We start from the raw sequence: 16139 nt of genomic DNA on the forward strand, positions 1-16139 counted from the left end.
TTGTATATTTTGTATAAAATATAGATCATGCACTCTATTGTACTAGGTACTGAATCATAGATTTAACATCTTTATTTTGCATCCAAGCCTCAGTATTGGATGTATTATTTTTCTTGACAGTGTGCGAGCCTCCATCTCTTCCATTGTAGTTAATTACCACGTTTCTGCCCTGAACTAGGTTGAATATTTGCTTAATGAAAACTCCCTTCAGCCCAGCATCCCACATATTTTTGGTTGTTAATTTCTCTGTAGAGAAATGGCGTGTTGGGCTCACAAAAAAATAAATAATAATACATTTAAAGTAATTTAACTGAAAAAACTAAATGCAATGTTGGTTAATCGCTCCAGTGTCTGCTAAATTACTCAAAATGTAAAAATACCCTTCATGGAAGGCAGTGGTGTGTATTCAATGGAAGCAAGCTTCTCTCTGGGCTTCATAATTTTCATTCAATTCACAAGAGGCAGAATGTATCTCAGAGGAGAACGCATCCAAACGAGTGAAACAGCGCCCCTCTGTCTCTCTATGTGTAGGTCATCTATCTGATACGGTCTGGTCCAAACGAGTATGACATTGTTACCGCAAGTAGCATTGAATGCAAGGGAAGCCAGCGAGCATTTGGCCTCCCTTGACAAAAAAAGTATAAAAAGTTAGCCAATCAGCATTGAGCTAAACTGAGCGAGCTCAACTGTGAATGGTGGCGGAAAAAAATAAGTGTCAAGAGAAGCCAACTTGGATTTGGCATCTCTCCTATCAAATCTCTTTAAGAGCATACGTCCTTCACAGAAACAACTTGAATTGTTGCATCTCGTTGTGTGGTTGTCCTCCGGTGGCTAGCTAGCTAGCAAAAATGGTCCCTTTCCTAAATTAGCCATGGATGGAGATAGGGATTTGGACTTGTGGTTTGACTTAATTCTCCGTACTGGCCAATGGTTATAACAGCGATCCAACCATTAATTCATACACTGGCCTGAGTGGATAGAAATTCAATAATTACAGTAGCTAGATGTAGAAGGCTAATATTAACTAGCTAATGTTGTCCATGAATGGAAGTTAGGCTAGCGAGCAAGCATTTTAGCCAGGTAGCCTTGGACAACAAAAAATAAGTGAATGCACGTACACGCGCAAACAGAAATCAGAACCATGTACAGCCACATCATATTTAGCTTATGTTGATTGGACAAAAAAAATGTTGGTATCTTTTAGTTGTCACTGTGTTAGACTAAGCAGAGGTGATTTGATTATGTTGAAATGTTGAAGTTGAAATGGTGCTGGAATAGTGGAGACAGCTCCTGTTTCCTTTGCGACTTGCGGTATCCGAAAATGTCGGAAACATTAACTTGCTTAACCATGCTGTAGGTCATGTAACTGTTTGTTATATGCAATATGCGTCAAGGACATCACCGGACAGAAGTTGCTATCTGGTTTTGTGATAAAATAAAGGTGTGGTTGAATTTATTCTGCCACTGTCTTCTTATTGTCTCGGCCTTTAGATCACAGTCACAAGGCATATGAATTAACAGCAAACAACGCAATTATGACAATTATGACAACAGTGTAGGTTGTAATATGGGGGGGGGCTTGGCTTCCCCAGTGTTTTTACCAACACACCGCTACTGCTGGAAGGAGATTACAGCTCTTGTAAAGCAGAACGACAAATCATTGCTATTTTGCACACTGTTGACCAAATTTTACCAGACAGCTTGTTTTATGGGGCTTTGACTCCATCTACTGGTCTATCTCACCATTCAGGTCTACCCAATATGTCACCTACATCATGCTTGAAACATGCAAAAACAAATATTTTCATATGATTATACCAGTGTACCTTTTATTTACAAATATGACAGTCTTGGGCTGCATGTTAGATTTTTTGGGGAGGGGAAAGTAGGCCCTGCACTCTCCAGGGCAGAGGGTTATTGAAGGACAGCTGCTGCACAAACAAACTACACTTATCTACAAGCTTACAAACCAATGCTGCCATCTCTTGCAACTTCTGGCTGTATGACCAAATAAGAGTATTCAATAATTTCAAGAAGAATTCAACAGTTAAACATAGTTTTGTCATCTTAAAGTCCCCCGACCAATAGGTGTCACCGTTTTTATTATGGCCTTCCCAACTTTTTATGAATAAACTCCAAATAACGTCTGATATTCGCTATATTTCATTCGTTCGAACAATAAAACATGATTATGTAGACATTGTCGATACATATGACACAAAATCGGCTGTCAAACACTTGTATAAACACGTGGCAATGTTGTATAAACACGTCTTGTGTAATTTTCTGTAGGGAAGGGGAGGGGCAATGGATCCAGCAGCGTTCCGAGGCATCAGAAGACAAGAAGATGGCGGCACTACGAGTGGTCGTGCTATCGGGGACTGGACGAGCCTTCCTATGCACGCCAAAAATGATTAAGGCTCCTCGGGTATGATGACATGTTTATGTTGTTTTGGAGTTTGTTCGTTTCTAAAAAATATTTCCAAAGCCACCCTGACAGCTAGTCGGGTAGCTAGCTAACACAGACAAGGTCACTCGAGCAATGATTATGTTATCCAGTGTGAGGTAGATAGCTGCATGTTGAAGTGCAACTCAGTGTGCGAACTAACGTTGCTACATTTGACGTGGTGGATGGTTGATAATAGTGATGTTACGTTTAAAATCAAAGCAGTGTGCCGATGCCGGTCTCATAGCATTTCGTAATACTCTGTACATAAATCCGAGACATCCATTTAGTATGGTGTGTATCAGTACTTGACTTGGACGGGAGTTCACCTGAGCTGAGTTACGTAAACTAACTCACTCATGTACATCGCCTTGGTCCGTACAATGTACCTTATTTTTTCGCCCCAAAAACGTAATACTTCGATAGCGCGCCGGACCTCCGGCTAGAAGGTCGAGGGTTCGAGAACTGCTCCCTGCCGTTTCATTATATTACCATTGTAAAGCACCATTTCTCTAACAAAATCAATGACGAGACCTCCACGCTGCCCGTTTCTGTATGATTCAAGAAGGCAGTGAGCTCCGTCGGGTGTTTTGAAAAATAGCGGGTCGGGAAGCGAAACTAATGCGTGATGGTCAGAAGGGGAGATGTCGTGTGGGGAAACTGCTTTTTTAAAAAAAAACTTAATCTGTCCAATTTATCGCCTCTAAAATGTAAATAAAACACTATAAGGAGTTTATATAATGTGTTATTACATACCTATTTGAAGGTTTGTGTCGAATTTGAATCGGGTTTTTAGAGCAGTGCTAAAGTGATCTTCAGAAGTTAAGTGGCTTTTGAGTCATGATTGCTTGCAGTGATGACGCAAAAAATGACTAGATATCCATCCCCCTTACCCCTGTCCATTTCTTGTTTTCAATTGGTAGAGAGAAGTGCTACACCTGGTGGAGAGAGATTGTAAGACAAATAGTTGCTTTATGCGTGCTGTATGTTACAGCATGACACGTAACGGTGGGTCAACTTTCAACTTTTCTCCAATACTATAGAGCCATTACCATGTCGATCAACGTTTGAATAGAAACGTAGGTCACACCCCAGATTTCGAAGTCAACACAGTCGCTACAGTCCCATTAGTTTTCTTTGCAGCCTCGTTTGAATGTCGCGGTTGCGCACATTTGTACGGAATGGGGTGAATTTATGTTACTGGTGTTGTGCTGAAAAGTTCCCCCCTGCCAGAACCCCCACCCCCTTCGCGTGAATGCGCACACACTAAATTCTTCATTGCTGCAAAATGCTTGCTAGTTGAGATTTCTGATCACGTTAGGCTGCGTTTCATTTGATTTTTATAGGGGGGGTGGTTATTTATGGACTAATACACATGAACAAATAGTCAAACCGAAAACTGCAGACATTACTAGTGCCTCCCTGCGATCAAACCGACATAAAATGAAACGCAGCCGAAAGTGATCAGAAATCTCAACTAGCAAGCATGTCGCAGCAATGAAGAATTGGGTTTCGGCACAACACCGGCACCACGCCTTCTACTGCTTGATCTTCTGTTAATCCTATTGAATATTAGCTCAAAAGCATTGTGGTTGTCCTGCACCTATAAACAGTACTATTTCAGTCCAGGTCAAGCACGGGTATGAATTTATTTGTGTCCATCACCCATTTCATATGATATGTTACAAATTAAAATTACTATGAATTCTAGCTAGGTGGCTAATGTTAGCTGGGCTAGGGGTTAAGTTTAGGAGTTAGGTTAAGGATTAACTTGAAGTGTTAGCTAACAAGCTAAGTAGTTTACAAATTGCTAAACTGCTAGTTATTGATTATGAAATACACTGATTGTTTGAAGCAAAACTACCAAAACTATTACTGATGGTGAACCTGAACAATCAAAATAAAATCTATTGTATGCTCCGTGCTGCATGCATATCCAGATTTGTCTCCGGTAGCACTAGCTTACTTTTATTCCGGTAAAACACAATTTAACAGGGCATAGATGAAAATAACATAGCAAATTCTAGTTAGCTTACGCTCTTTTGTACATTGCGCTGTAATATACAATTTACCTTATTTTAGCACCCAAAAAACATAATACTTTCAGGTTAACTAATATGAATACCATTGTAAAGCTGAATTTCTTCCCTTTCCAGCAAGATGCAAGCATGATTGAAGAAGACAATGAGCTCTGTCGGGTCTTTTTAAAAATGGCGGGTGGGGAAGCGACACCTACTGCGTGATAGGGAAAGGGGAGATAAGCCTTGCGTGCAAACTGATTTTTTCACCTGATCTAACTTTTCACCGCTAAAATGTAAATAAAACACTATAAAGAGTTTATATAATGTGTGAATCTGGTTTTTAGAGCGGAGCTAAAGTTATCTCCGGTCTTCTGGTCAGACTTTGGAGGTGCGCACACCACCCACTGCTTCAGTATATTACTCGCTAATGTCCAGACTAGATAACAAGGTAGATGAAATTAGGGCCAGGGTTGCTTTCCAGAGAGACATCAGGGATTGTAACAATCTTTTCCATGGAAACATAGCTCTCTCGGGATATGCTGTCAGTGTCGATACAGCCACCTGGATACTTTATACGTCGCGCCGAAAGTAATAAACATCTCTCCGGGAAGAAGAAGGGCGGGGGTGTATGTTTCATGATTAACGGCTCATGGTGTAATTGTAACAACATACAGGCACTCAAGTCCTTTTGTTCACTTGACCTAGAATTCCTCAAAATCAAATGCAGACTATTATCTCCCAAGGGAATTGTCCTTGGTTATTGTTGTGTATATATCCCCCTCAAGCTGATACCACGACGGCCCTCAAGGAACTTCACTGGATTTTATGAAAACTGGAAACCAAATATCCTGAGGCTGCATTTATTGTAGCTGGGGATTTTAACAAAGCAAATTTGAGAACAAGGCTACTTAAATTCTATCAGCATAATGACTGTAGTACTCGTGGTGGCAACTCTGGATCACTGCTACTTTAACTTCTGCAATGCATACAAGGCCCTCCCTCCTTTTGGCAAAACTGACCACGATTCCATTTTGCTCCCTTCCTATAGTCAGAAGCTCAAACAGGATGTACCCATGTTAAGAACTATTCAATGCTGGTCTGACCAATCGGAATCCACGCTCCCAAGATTGTTTTGATCTCGCGGACTGGGACATTCCGGGTAGCCTCAGAGAATAACATCGACATATACGTTGATTCGGTGCGTGAATTTATAAGGAAGTGCATGGGAGATGTTGTACCCACTGTGACTATTAAAACCTACCCTAACCAGAAACCATGGATAGATGGCGGCATTTGCGCAAAACTGAAAGTGTGACCCACCGCATTTAACCATGACATGGTGATTGGGATTATGGCCAAATACAAACAGTATAGTTATTCCCTCCACAAGGCAAACAAGCGAAATGTCAGTACAGAGAGATTGGAGTCGCAATTCAACGGCTCAGACACGAGACGTATGTGGCAGGGTCTAGAGACAATCACGGACTACAAAAAGAAAACCAGCCACGTCACGGACACCGTCTTGCTACCAGACAAACTAAACACATTCTTTGCCCGCTTTGAGGATAGTGCCACCGACGTGGCCCGCTACCAAGGACTGTGGGCTCTCCTGCACTGTAGCCGACGTAAGACATTTAAACTTGTTAACCCTCGCAAAGCAGCTGGCCCAGACGGCATCCCTAGCTGCGTCCTCGGAGCATGTGTGGCTGGTGTGTTTACGGACATATTCAATCGCTCCCTATCCCAGTCTGCTGTCCCCACATGCTTCAAGATGGCCACCATTGTTCCTGTACCCAAGGATGGGACCGAGAGACAGAAGCTGTTTTTCAATCTCAAGGCCATCCAACTGTTAAACAGCCATCACTAACACACAGAGGCTGCTGCCTACATACAGACTTGAAATCATTGGCCACTTTAATAAATGGATCACTAGTCACTTTATTGTTTACATATCTTTCATTACTCATCTCATATGTATATACAGTTTTTTTTATACCATCTATTGCATCTTGCCTATGCCGCTCTGTCATTGCACATCCATATATTTATGTATATATTCTTATTATATTCCTTTACTTAGATGTGTGTATTAGGTAGTTGTGGAATTGTTAGATATTATTGCACTGTCGGAACTAGAAGCACAAGCATTAAGCTACACTGGCAATACACATGGTTAGCAGATGTTATGTGGCCAATAATATTAGATTTGATTTTGAGAAGTACACGGCAGCTTTTGAGAGTCATGATGGCTTGCAGTGGTGACTCAAAAAATGAATGCATTCAGTACAATTGACTAGTGCTGCGTTTCAAACTCAAAAGACACCCTCGCCTTATGCCCTTGGGAATCCCCATCACCATCTTGGACGTCGGTCCAAACGATTAGCCAAACAAGAGAAGTTCGCAACGTAATCCCCTCAGCCCTCGGTTTTTGTTCGAGTTTGCGAGTGTACAATTATGCACACTTCGGGGCTTGAAACGCCCCATAACTCAATTCGCAATGATTGTACATCCGCTAAGAAAAGTCTGCCGACAGGTCTGTTTTTTTTCCAACTTTTCTCCAATATTATCGGGCCATTAACCATGTCAATCAACGCTTGTATATAAACGTATAAACGGTTGCGCAAATTTGTACGAAATGGGGTTAGTCAACAGTACATGGGTTTACTCAACTAAAGCTTAATATCACACAAGCCTTTTTAGGGTTTGAATGCTGAAGGTGCCACGTAGATGTCCAAGATCAGGAACAGGCCGTCTACAGTTTGACCAGGCTACTGATGTTGCCTGTGGTTGTTCGGCATCCAAAATGACTTAGATCAATGACTCAACACAGTTAAATGCAGTTCGACACTGAAGGAGAGAAAGCATCGGTTGTCACAAAATATTAGGTATTTTCGTAAGGTAGAAAGATTATAATATGAGCAAACTTTTTTTGTGAACTGGTGATTTGTAATGTTTTGAATTGATTTTCCTGACATGCATGCTACGTTTGGATCAGTTTGGGGTCTGCTGACTGATGCACTTGTATCTAATACATTTGAATCAGGGACCGATGTGAATTGTCCCATCCTTACACTATAGTATTGGTTACCTAGCAAGCTAGAAAGGAAGACCCAGGTAGCCAGCATTGAGATGGTAACTAAGCCAGAGCAGAGGTAGTTTGAATTTTACATAGCTAACGTTGTTCGGTAGCTAGATAGCCAGTTTGAAAACAATTGATTAGAAACTTGCTAACGTTAGTCAGTATTTTGAGGCTGCAAACTGGGAAACGTCCTAACTACGTGAGCTTGTTTCTCGGTGTTTCGTGTGTGGTTATCATTATCCTTGTGAAAGGTATTCGTTGCCAGCCAGTATAGCAAATTGATATCCTACCGACTTCATGCAACTTCATTAATCACTAGCTATGCTATCTATGTTGCTGTTTGCCGACCCGAGTCCTCTTGTGATGCTAGAAGGCTGACTCCTTTGGTATCTGTTGTGAAACCCAGGATAGAAGGGCAGTTTCATAAGTGCTTAGTTGTATGCCTTTGCCTTGACATGGGATGCATATTCAGTGATCTCATGAACCAACAAAGATTGACCACAATATTACGGTTATTTTGGTTAAGGCAAAAATGAAGGCGACGAATACGTCAAATGAGCAAATGGACGACAAATGTCAGTAGCTAGCTACATTCATTCTATGTCAACTCTCTTCCTCAACAGGCCAACATGTCGTTTGCCAGTCTACCCAGGTCAAAGAAGGTGGCCCTGACAACATTGGGTGTGTTGACAACTGGAGGGGCCGGACTGGCTCTGATGCTGCAGCAGTCGGTTAAGGCTTCAGACCTGGAGCTTCATCCCCCCAACTACCCCTGGACCCACAGCGGCATGCTGTCAGCCCTCGACCACGCCAGGTACTAGCTAACTCCTAACCATGAAGGCCATACAATTACTTGTGTAATTGAAGGCCATACATACATGAAGGCAATCCATATCTTGTGTAATTGCATGTTACATCATATTATATCACCAATGCTTTTTCCAGTGCTAGCAATAGGAAATTTGATTTGAGACATTTAGAGTTTTTTAAGGAAATATAATTTTTCTTAAGGAATCTTATTACATGCTAGACCATATTTACCTGAAAAGGAGGACTGGATGTAATGTCTGTTATTCTTTATATTGCAGCATTCGCCGTGGATATCAGGTGTACAAGCAAGTGTGTTCAGCGTGTCACAGCATGGAGTACCTGGCCTTCCGTAACTTGGTCGGAGTGTCGCACACAGAGGCCGAAGTGAAGGTTTTGGCTGAGGAGGTAAGGGTTTGTCCTTGGCCATTAGATTAAACAAGGTCATGGACTGTCAGTCACTGGCTAGAACGTGTCCATCATGAGTGAAAAATGAAAAGCTGACCTATCAGTTTCTAGGGACATCTTGGTCCTTCTCCATGTCACTGACCACTGTCTGTTCTCTGCTCAGATTGAGGTGGTGGATGGCCCTGACGAGTCAGGAGAGATGTTCACCCGTCCAGGAAAGCTCTCAGACTACTTCCCCAAGCCATACCCAAACCCAGAAGCTGCCCGTGTGGCAAACGGGGGAGCCTTGCCCCCAGATCTCAGCTACATTGTCAATGCCAGGTACCCTGTTGCTCACTCCAGGGCAACGTTCTCCAACCTTTTCTAGCAGGAGAGCAAAAAAAAAAAAATGTAACCTGTCACAGAGCTACTCATTTTTTTTGGTAGCTTTCTAATAGGCATGTTCTTCTCTCCTTCCCTGGGTCCTCAGTGCACTACTTTCTCTTTGACACTGTTTTCTGTCAATATACCTGGTAAAATAATAATCAGAATATGTTCTGTTTTTCACTCAACATTACAATTGTTCATAGAGAAACAATATTGGATGTTCTGAGTACATGCCAATGCTTAAATCACTTCAGAATACTTGTTTTCTTACAGACCTTAAAAAAACAATGATTTGATTTGACTAATTCCCCTTAAATTGCGCATCTAGCCCGTGAGGAATGTGGCGGTCTAGTGATGGTTCCGCACTGCTGCTGCTCATTTCATGGCAAAGTTTATAAATATCAAATAATAGATACAAATTATATACTTCTGCCTGGTAAGCCTACATTTGAATTGATAAGGTTTTTGGGAAAGTATCTGTCAACCTACACAATGGTTATCACATCAACTGGCTACACACGGAGTGATAGACAAATGTACTCACCACACAGGCGGGCAGTATTGCTGGAAATTAATTGGCAGATAGTGTTAGGTTTCGCTTTTTATGCCAATAGTGGCTAACCAGCGTTGGGGTAATGTCAATGGTACTGATTAGATGGGAGCTTGCGGTGTCTGATACTTGTACGATTTGTTTGACAGTTTGCGGTGGACAATGTATGTATTTTCAGAATTGTTTGGCGAGCTACTCATAGGTGGGCTGTGGGTTACCGGTAGCTTACGCTTGACCTGTTGGAGACCCATGCTCCAGAGTATCTGGTGATTTGGGAATATCGACAGTAAACGAAACGTTAGATTCAAGGTAGAATATATTGTAACCTTTACTTCACCAAAAATCTTTTTAAGTGTCTATAAAGCAGGATAATACTTTTGTAAATCCACAACAAGACACTCCACTGCTACCATGATATTGTACCTTAGCTTGCAAGTGCTATGTCCTAAGTTGTTTTTCTCCATTGTTCCAGACATGGAGGTGAAGACTATGTGTTCTCCCTGCTGACAGGCTACTGTGAGCCCCCTGCTGGAGTGGAGGTGAGAGAGGGCCTCTACTACAACCCCTACTTCCCTGGCCAGGCCATCGGCATGGCTCCCCCCATCTACAATGAGGTCCTGGAGTTTGAGGACGGTCAGTAGGATTCCCTCTGCTAGGGATCACTAACTTGAAATAATATAATGATAAATCGATTCAGAAAGTGCTTCTTTTTTTCCTCTTTTCTTTTTTTTTTGCATCACTCGCAAGACTCCATTTTGACCCTTGACATGCCAGACTGAATGTCTAGGTTCTGGTTATAGATTAATAGACTAAGGGCTTCCGAGTGGCGCAGCGGTCTAAGGCACTAGTTCGATTCCAGGCTGTATCACAACCGACCGTGATAGGGAATCTTATAGGGCAGCGCACAATTGGCCCAGTGTCGTCCAGGTTAGGCCGGGGTAGGCCGACATTGTAAATAAGAATTTGTTCTGAACTTACTTGCCTGGTTAAATAAAACGATTTGATATTGGATATTTACTGAACAAAAATAAACGCAATTCAAAGATTTTACTGATTTACACTTCATATAAGGAAATTTGTTAATTTAAATGAATTAATTAGGCCCTAATCTATGGATTTCAAATGACTGGAAATGCAGATATCCATCTATTGGTAAAAGATGGCTTTTAAAAAAATAGGCATGGTTCAGTATCTGGGTTGTCCACCATTTGCCTCATGCAGCACGACATCTTATTCGCATAGAGTTTATCAGGCTGTTGATTGGCCTGTGGAATGTTGTCCCACTCTTCAATGGCTGTGCGAAGTTTCTGGATATTGGTGGGAACTGGAACACGCTGTCGTACACACTGATCCAGAGTATCCCAAACATGGTCAATTGGTGACTGGTGAGTATGCAGGCCATTGAAGAACTGGGACATTTTAGCTTCCAGGAATTGTGCACAGGTCTTTGCGACATGGGGCCGTGCATTATCATGCTGAAAAATGAGGTGGATGAATGGCACGACAATGGGCCTCAGGATCTTGTCACGATATCTCTGTGCATTCAAATTGCTATCAATAAAATGCAATTGTGTTCATTGTCCATAGTTTATGCCTGCCGCTACTATAACCCCACCGCCATGGGCCACTGTTCACAACTTTGACATCAGCAAACCACTCGCCCACACAACGCCATACATGTGGTCTGCGGTTGTGAAGCCAGTTGGACGTACTACCAAATTCTCTAAAACGAAGTTGGAGGCAGCATATGGTAGAGAAATTAACATTACATTCTCTGGCAACAGCTCTGGTAGACATTCCATCAGTCAGCATGCCAATTGTACACTCCCTCAACTTGAGACAACTGGCATTGTGTTGTGACAAACCTGCACATTTTTAGTGGCCTTTTATTATCCCCAGCACAAGGTGCAATGATCATGCCGTTTAATCAGCTTCATAATATGCCACATCTGTCAGGTGGATGCATTGGCAAAGGAGAAATGTTCGCTAACTGGGATGTAAACAAATTTGTGTGAAGAATTTGATACATTTTTGTGCGTATTAGAGGTCGACTGATTATGATTTTTTCAACACTGATACCGATTTATTTGTAATAATGACAATTACAACAATACTGAATGAACAATGAACACTTTTATTTTAACTTAATATAATACATCAATAAAAATCAATAATGAAACATGTTCCATTTGGTTTAAATAATGCAAAAACTGTGTTGGAGAAGAAAGTAAGTGTGCCATGTAAAAAACCTAACATTTAAGTTCCTTGTTCAGAACATGAGAACATATGAAAGCTGGTGGTTCCTTTTAACATGAGTCTTCAATATTCCCAGGTAAGAAGTTTTAGGTTGTAGTTATTAGAACTATTTCTCTATACCATTTGTATTTCATTTCCTTTGACTATTGGATGTTCTAATAGGTACTTTAGTATTGCCAGCCTAATCTCGGGAGTTGATAGGCTTGAAGTCATAAACAGAGCAATGCTTGAAGCATTGTGAAGAGCTGCTGGCAAACGCAGGAAAGTGCTGTTTGAATGAATGCTTATGAGCCTGCTGCTGCCTACCACCACGCAGTCAGACTGCTCTATCAAATCATAGACTTAATTATAATATAATAACACACAGAAATACGAGCCTTAGGTCATTAATATGGTCAAATCCAAAAAGTGTCATTTCGAAAACAAAACGTTTATTCTTTCAGTGAAATATGGAACCGTTACGTATTTTATCTAACGGGTGGCATCCATAAGTCTAAATATTACTGCTACATTGCACAACCTTCAATGTTATGTCAAAATTATGGAATATTAGTTTGCAATGAGCCAGGCGGCCCAACTGTTGCATATACCCTGACTCTGCGTGCAATGAACGCAGGAGAAGTGACAATTTCCCTAGTTGATATTGCCTGCTAACGTGAATTTCTTTTAACTAAATATGCAGGTTTAAAAATATACTTCTGTGTATTGATTTTAAGAAAGACATTGATGTTTATGGTTAGGTACATTCGTGCAACGATTTTGCTTTATTCGCAAATGCACTTTTGTTAAGTCGTCCCCCATTTGGCGAAGTTGGCTGTCTTTATTAGGAAGAAATGGTCTTCACACAGTTCGCAACGAGCCAGGCGGCCCAAACGGCTGCATATACCCTGACTCTGTTGCACAGAACGCAAGAAAAGTGACACAATTTCCCTAGTTAAAATAAATTCATGTTAGCAGGCAATATTAACTAAATATGCAGGTTTAAAATATATATATACTTGTGTATTGATTTTAAGAATGGCGTTGATGTTTATGGTTAGGTACACATTGGTGCAACAACTGCTTTTTTCGCGAATGTGCTTGTTAAATCACCCGTTTGGTGAAGTAGGCTGTGATTCAATGATAATTTAACAGGCACCGCATCGATAATATGCAACGCAGGACAAGCTAGATAAACTACACATGTTTGATATTACTAGTTAACTAGTGATTATGTTAAGATACATTTAATGCTAGCTAGCACCTTACCTTGGCTTCTTGCTGCACTCGCATAACAGGTAGTCAGCCTGCCACGCAGTCTCCTCGTAGAGTGCAATGTAATCGGCCATAATCGGTGTCTAAAAATGCAGATTACTGATTGTTATGAAAACTTGAAATCGGCCCTAATTAATCGGCCATTCAGATTAATCGGTCGACCTCTAGTGCGTATGGAACAATTCTGAGATCTTTTATTTCGGCTCATGAAACATATGTTGCATTTATATTTTTGTTCAGTGTATTCCACATCTTGCATTTTTGTCATGAACTTCTTGACGCACCCATCCCTTTAGCGGGATAATTTTCATCAAAACCCGCTGAATTGCAGCGCGCCAAATTCAATTACTAAAAATATTTAATTTTCATGAAATCACAAGTGCAATATAGCAAAACACAGCTTAGCTTGTTGTTAATCCACCTGGCGTGTCAGATTTCAATACAGCTTTTCGGAGAAAGCATAACAAGCGTTTATGTAAGAACATCTATCTCAGTAGACAAAATATTACAAACACTAGCAGCCAAGTAGATTGGTCACGAAAGTCAGAAAAGCAGTAGATTAAATCGCTTACCTTTGATGATCTTCGGATGTTTGCACTCAAGAGACTCCCAGTTACACAATTATTTTTATATCCAAAATACCTCTATTTGTTTGGCGCTTTGTTCAGAAATCCACAGGCTCGAGTGGTCACGACATCGCAAACGAAAATTCCAAATAGTATCCGTAATGTCCACAGAAACATGTCAAACGTTTTTTATAATCAATCCTCAGGTTTGTTTTTAAAATATATAATCAATAATATATCAACTGGGACTGTCACTTTTTCAATAGGAGAGGGAGAGACGATGGCTGCCCCACTCTGTTGCGCAAGCAAAACTCTGCGAACATCCAGCTATCCACTGACGCAATGTTATCTTTCTCGCTCATTTTTCAAAATAAAAGCCTGAAACTATGTCTAACGACTGTTGACACCTTGAAGCCATAGGAAAAGGAATCTGGTTGATATCCCTTTTTAAATGGAGGCAAGGCATCCAATGAAACAGAGAGCTTTCAGGAAAAACAGCACTTCCTGGTTTGATTTTCCTCAGGTTTTTGCCTGCAATATCAGTTCTGTTATACTCACAGACAATATTTTGACCGTTTTGGAAACTTTAGAGTGTTTTCTATCCTAATCTGACAATTATATGCATATTCTAGTTTCTGGGCCTGAGAAATAGGCAGTTTCAAATGGGTACATTTTTTTGGCCATAAACAAAAATCCTGCCCCCTACACTCAAGAAGTTAATCAGATGCTCTTATCCAGAGCAACTAAGTCAGTGCGTTCAACTAAAGTAGAGAAGATGATCACATTGGAAGTCATTGGAAGTAAAACCTTCCATTTTCATGTGTTGACAGGAACCCCAGCCACCATGAGCCAGGTGGCCAAGGACGTGTGCACCTTCCTCCGGTGGGCGGCCGAGCCTGAGCACGACCAGCGCAAACGCATGGGCCTGAAGGTAAGCTGGCAGGGAGGCGCCAACCACTACTGCCGTAATAGAAATGCTTGTAATCAGAAATGTATTTGCAATCTAGGGTGTATTCAATAGTGCAAACTGTTTTTCAATAGAATATGTTTAACAATGGGAGAAAAAAATAATAATGGGGGGGGGTACAAATGCAGGTAGTCCCTCTATTTGGGATTTTCTTTGGTTGGTTTCTAGTGAATACATCCCTGATTTAGGACATTCCTTTCCATTGTTTGACACAATACCTTTGTAGTCTTAAAAATTGGTAGGTCTATGTGGGGCATTGCTTGGATCCCTCAAGTCTTTTTAAATTATATTCATTACATTCAATTTCATATGTCTGGAACCACTACTTGTCATGTTTTAAAACATAAAATAAGATGTTTGAAAGGAGTCACTAAGTCAAATCCCCTGTTTTGGATTTGTCTTTTCACAGTTGACATTGACCCCATCTCACTCAAACAATTTCTTCCCCCAGCTGCTCATGGGCTCTGCCATCTTGATCCCCCTGGTCTATTACATGAAGAGACACAGGTGGTCGGTGCTGAAGAGCAGGAAGATCGCTTACAGACCCCCAAAGTAAAGACCTAGACAGCTGCATTCTGACTGCCCATGTTGCTTCTCGGCTAAAATTCTGACCCCTCTGATTTGCGATTGTCCTTTTAAAAAAAACACATGCATTTATGATATGGTTGCCCTAATTCACTTTCTGGGTGACCTCTCAATTAGTTATTTTCTGCCAACGGGAAAGGATGTAAACACAACCTCTATACTGTTTTACTGTACAAAATAAATTATTGAAAGAAACGTGTCCAGCTTGTTGTCTAATGGTTAACCTGTTATTTGATGGGACTCAAGTCCTGCAACCTTGTGCTGTTGGGAATCTGTCACCTCATGGGTTCTCTACACTTTGTTGTGTAAATATTACACTGGTGTACCGAATAAACCATGTTCTGCAATGCACCTATGCCACAAATTTCTTATCTTGATGTGGTTCATACACTTTCTACACATTTTAACATTTTAACTTTCCTTTTGTTTGCAAAAAACGTACTGCAAGTGGGCTCTTAAAAGTTTACCGGCCAGAAGATAATATCGTCAATATAGGGATTCTTAAAAGTCTGGATAATCCTTGTCCAGCAAGGAAACTTTATTTTTATAGTTGAAAAATTTTGCATTATTTGAGGTAAATTTTTACATTTAGGTGAATTTTATAAGGGGAAAGTTTTGCTTTTGGAATTGTTTAAATATTAATTTCCATGTTGGCTCTAGGCTGGGAATTGCCCTTGTCCAGAGCAAAATATCCTAATTTCAAACTCAGTTCAATTCTAAGAACTGGCAAATAATAATAACTGCAAAAAAGGATCTAATGTAGTTTCTTGCAATAGCTCTCTGACTTTTGTCTAAAATCCTAAATACATCATGACTGAGCATGGCTTATTTTTA

General features: G+C 40.8%; 1 protein-coding gene across 1 annotated transcript; it reads left to right on the plus strand.

The window, feature by feature from the left end:
• Window positions 1–2267: 2267 nt before the first annotated feature.
• On the plus strand, window positions 2268–15500 carry LOC139370683 (cytochrome c-1). Its single transcript, XM_071110305.1, has 7 exons — window positions 2268–2428; window positions 8170–8360; window positions 8635–8761; window positions 8925–9082; window positions 10150–10310; window positions 14584–14684; window positions 15172–15500. The coding sequence occupies exons 1-7, from the start codon at window positions 2348–2350 to the stop codon at window positions 15274–15276; spliced, it is 924 nt and encodes a 307-aa protein (XP_070966406.1). The 5' UTR covers window positions 2268–2347; the 3' UTR covers window positions 15277–15500.
• Window positions 15501–16139: the final 639 nt, after the last annotated feature.

This window comes from Oncorhynchus clarkii, chromosome 17, assembly GCF_045791955.1.
Source record: "Oncorhynchus clarkii lewisi isolate Uvic-CL-2024 chromosome 17, UVic_Ocla_1.0, whole genome shotgun sequence".
In the NCBI taxonomy this organism is placed as follows: Eukaryota; Metazoa; Chordata; class Actinopteri; order Salmoniformes; family Salmonidae; genus Oncorhynchus; species Oncorhynchus clarkii.

Coding starts and splice junctions, on each gene's coding strand:
- LOC139370683 (XM_071110305.1), top strand. CDS start 2,348: ATGGCGGCACTACGAGTGGTCGTGCTATCGGGGACTGGACGAGCCTTC. Junction 10,311..14,583: donor GGTCCTGGAGTTTGAGGACG/GTCAGTAGGATT, acceptor ATGTGTTGACAG/GAACCCCAGCCACCATGAGC. Junction 14,685..15,171: donor GCAAACGCATGGGCCTGAAG/GTAAGCTGGCAG, acceptor TTCTTCCCCCAG/CTGCTCATGGGCTCTGCCAT.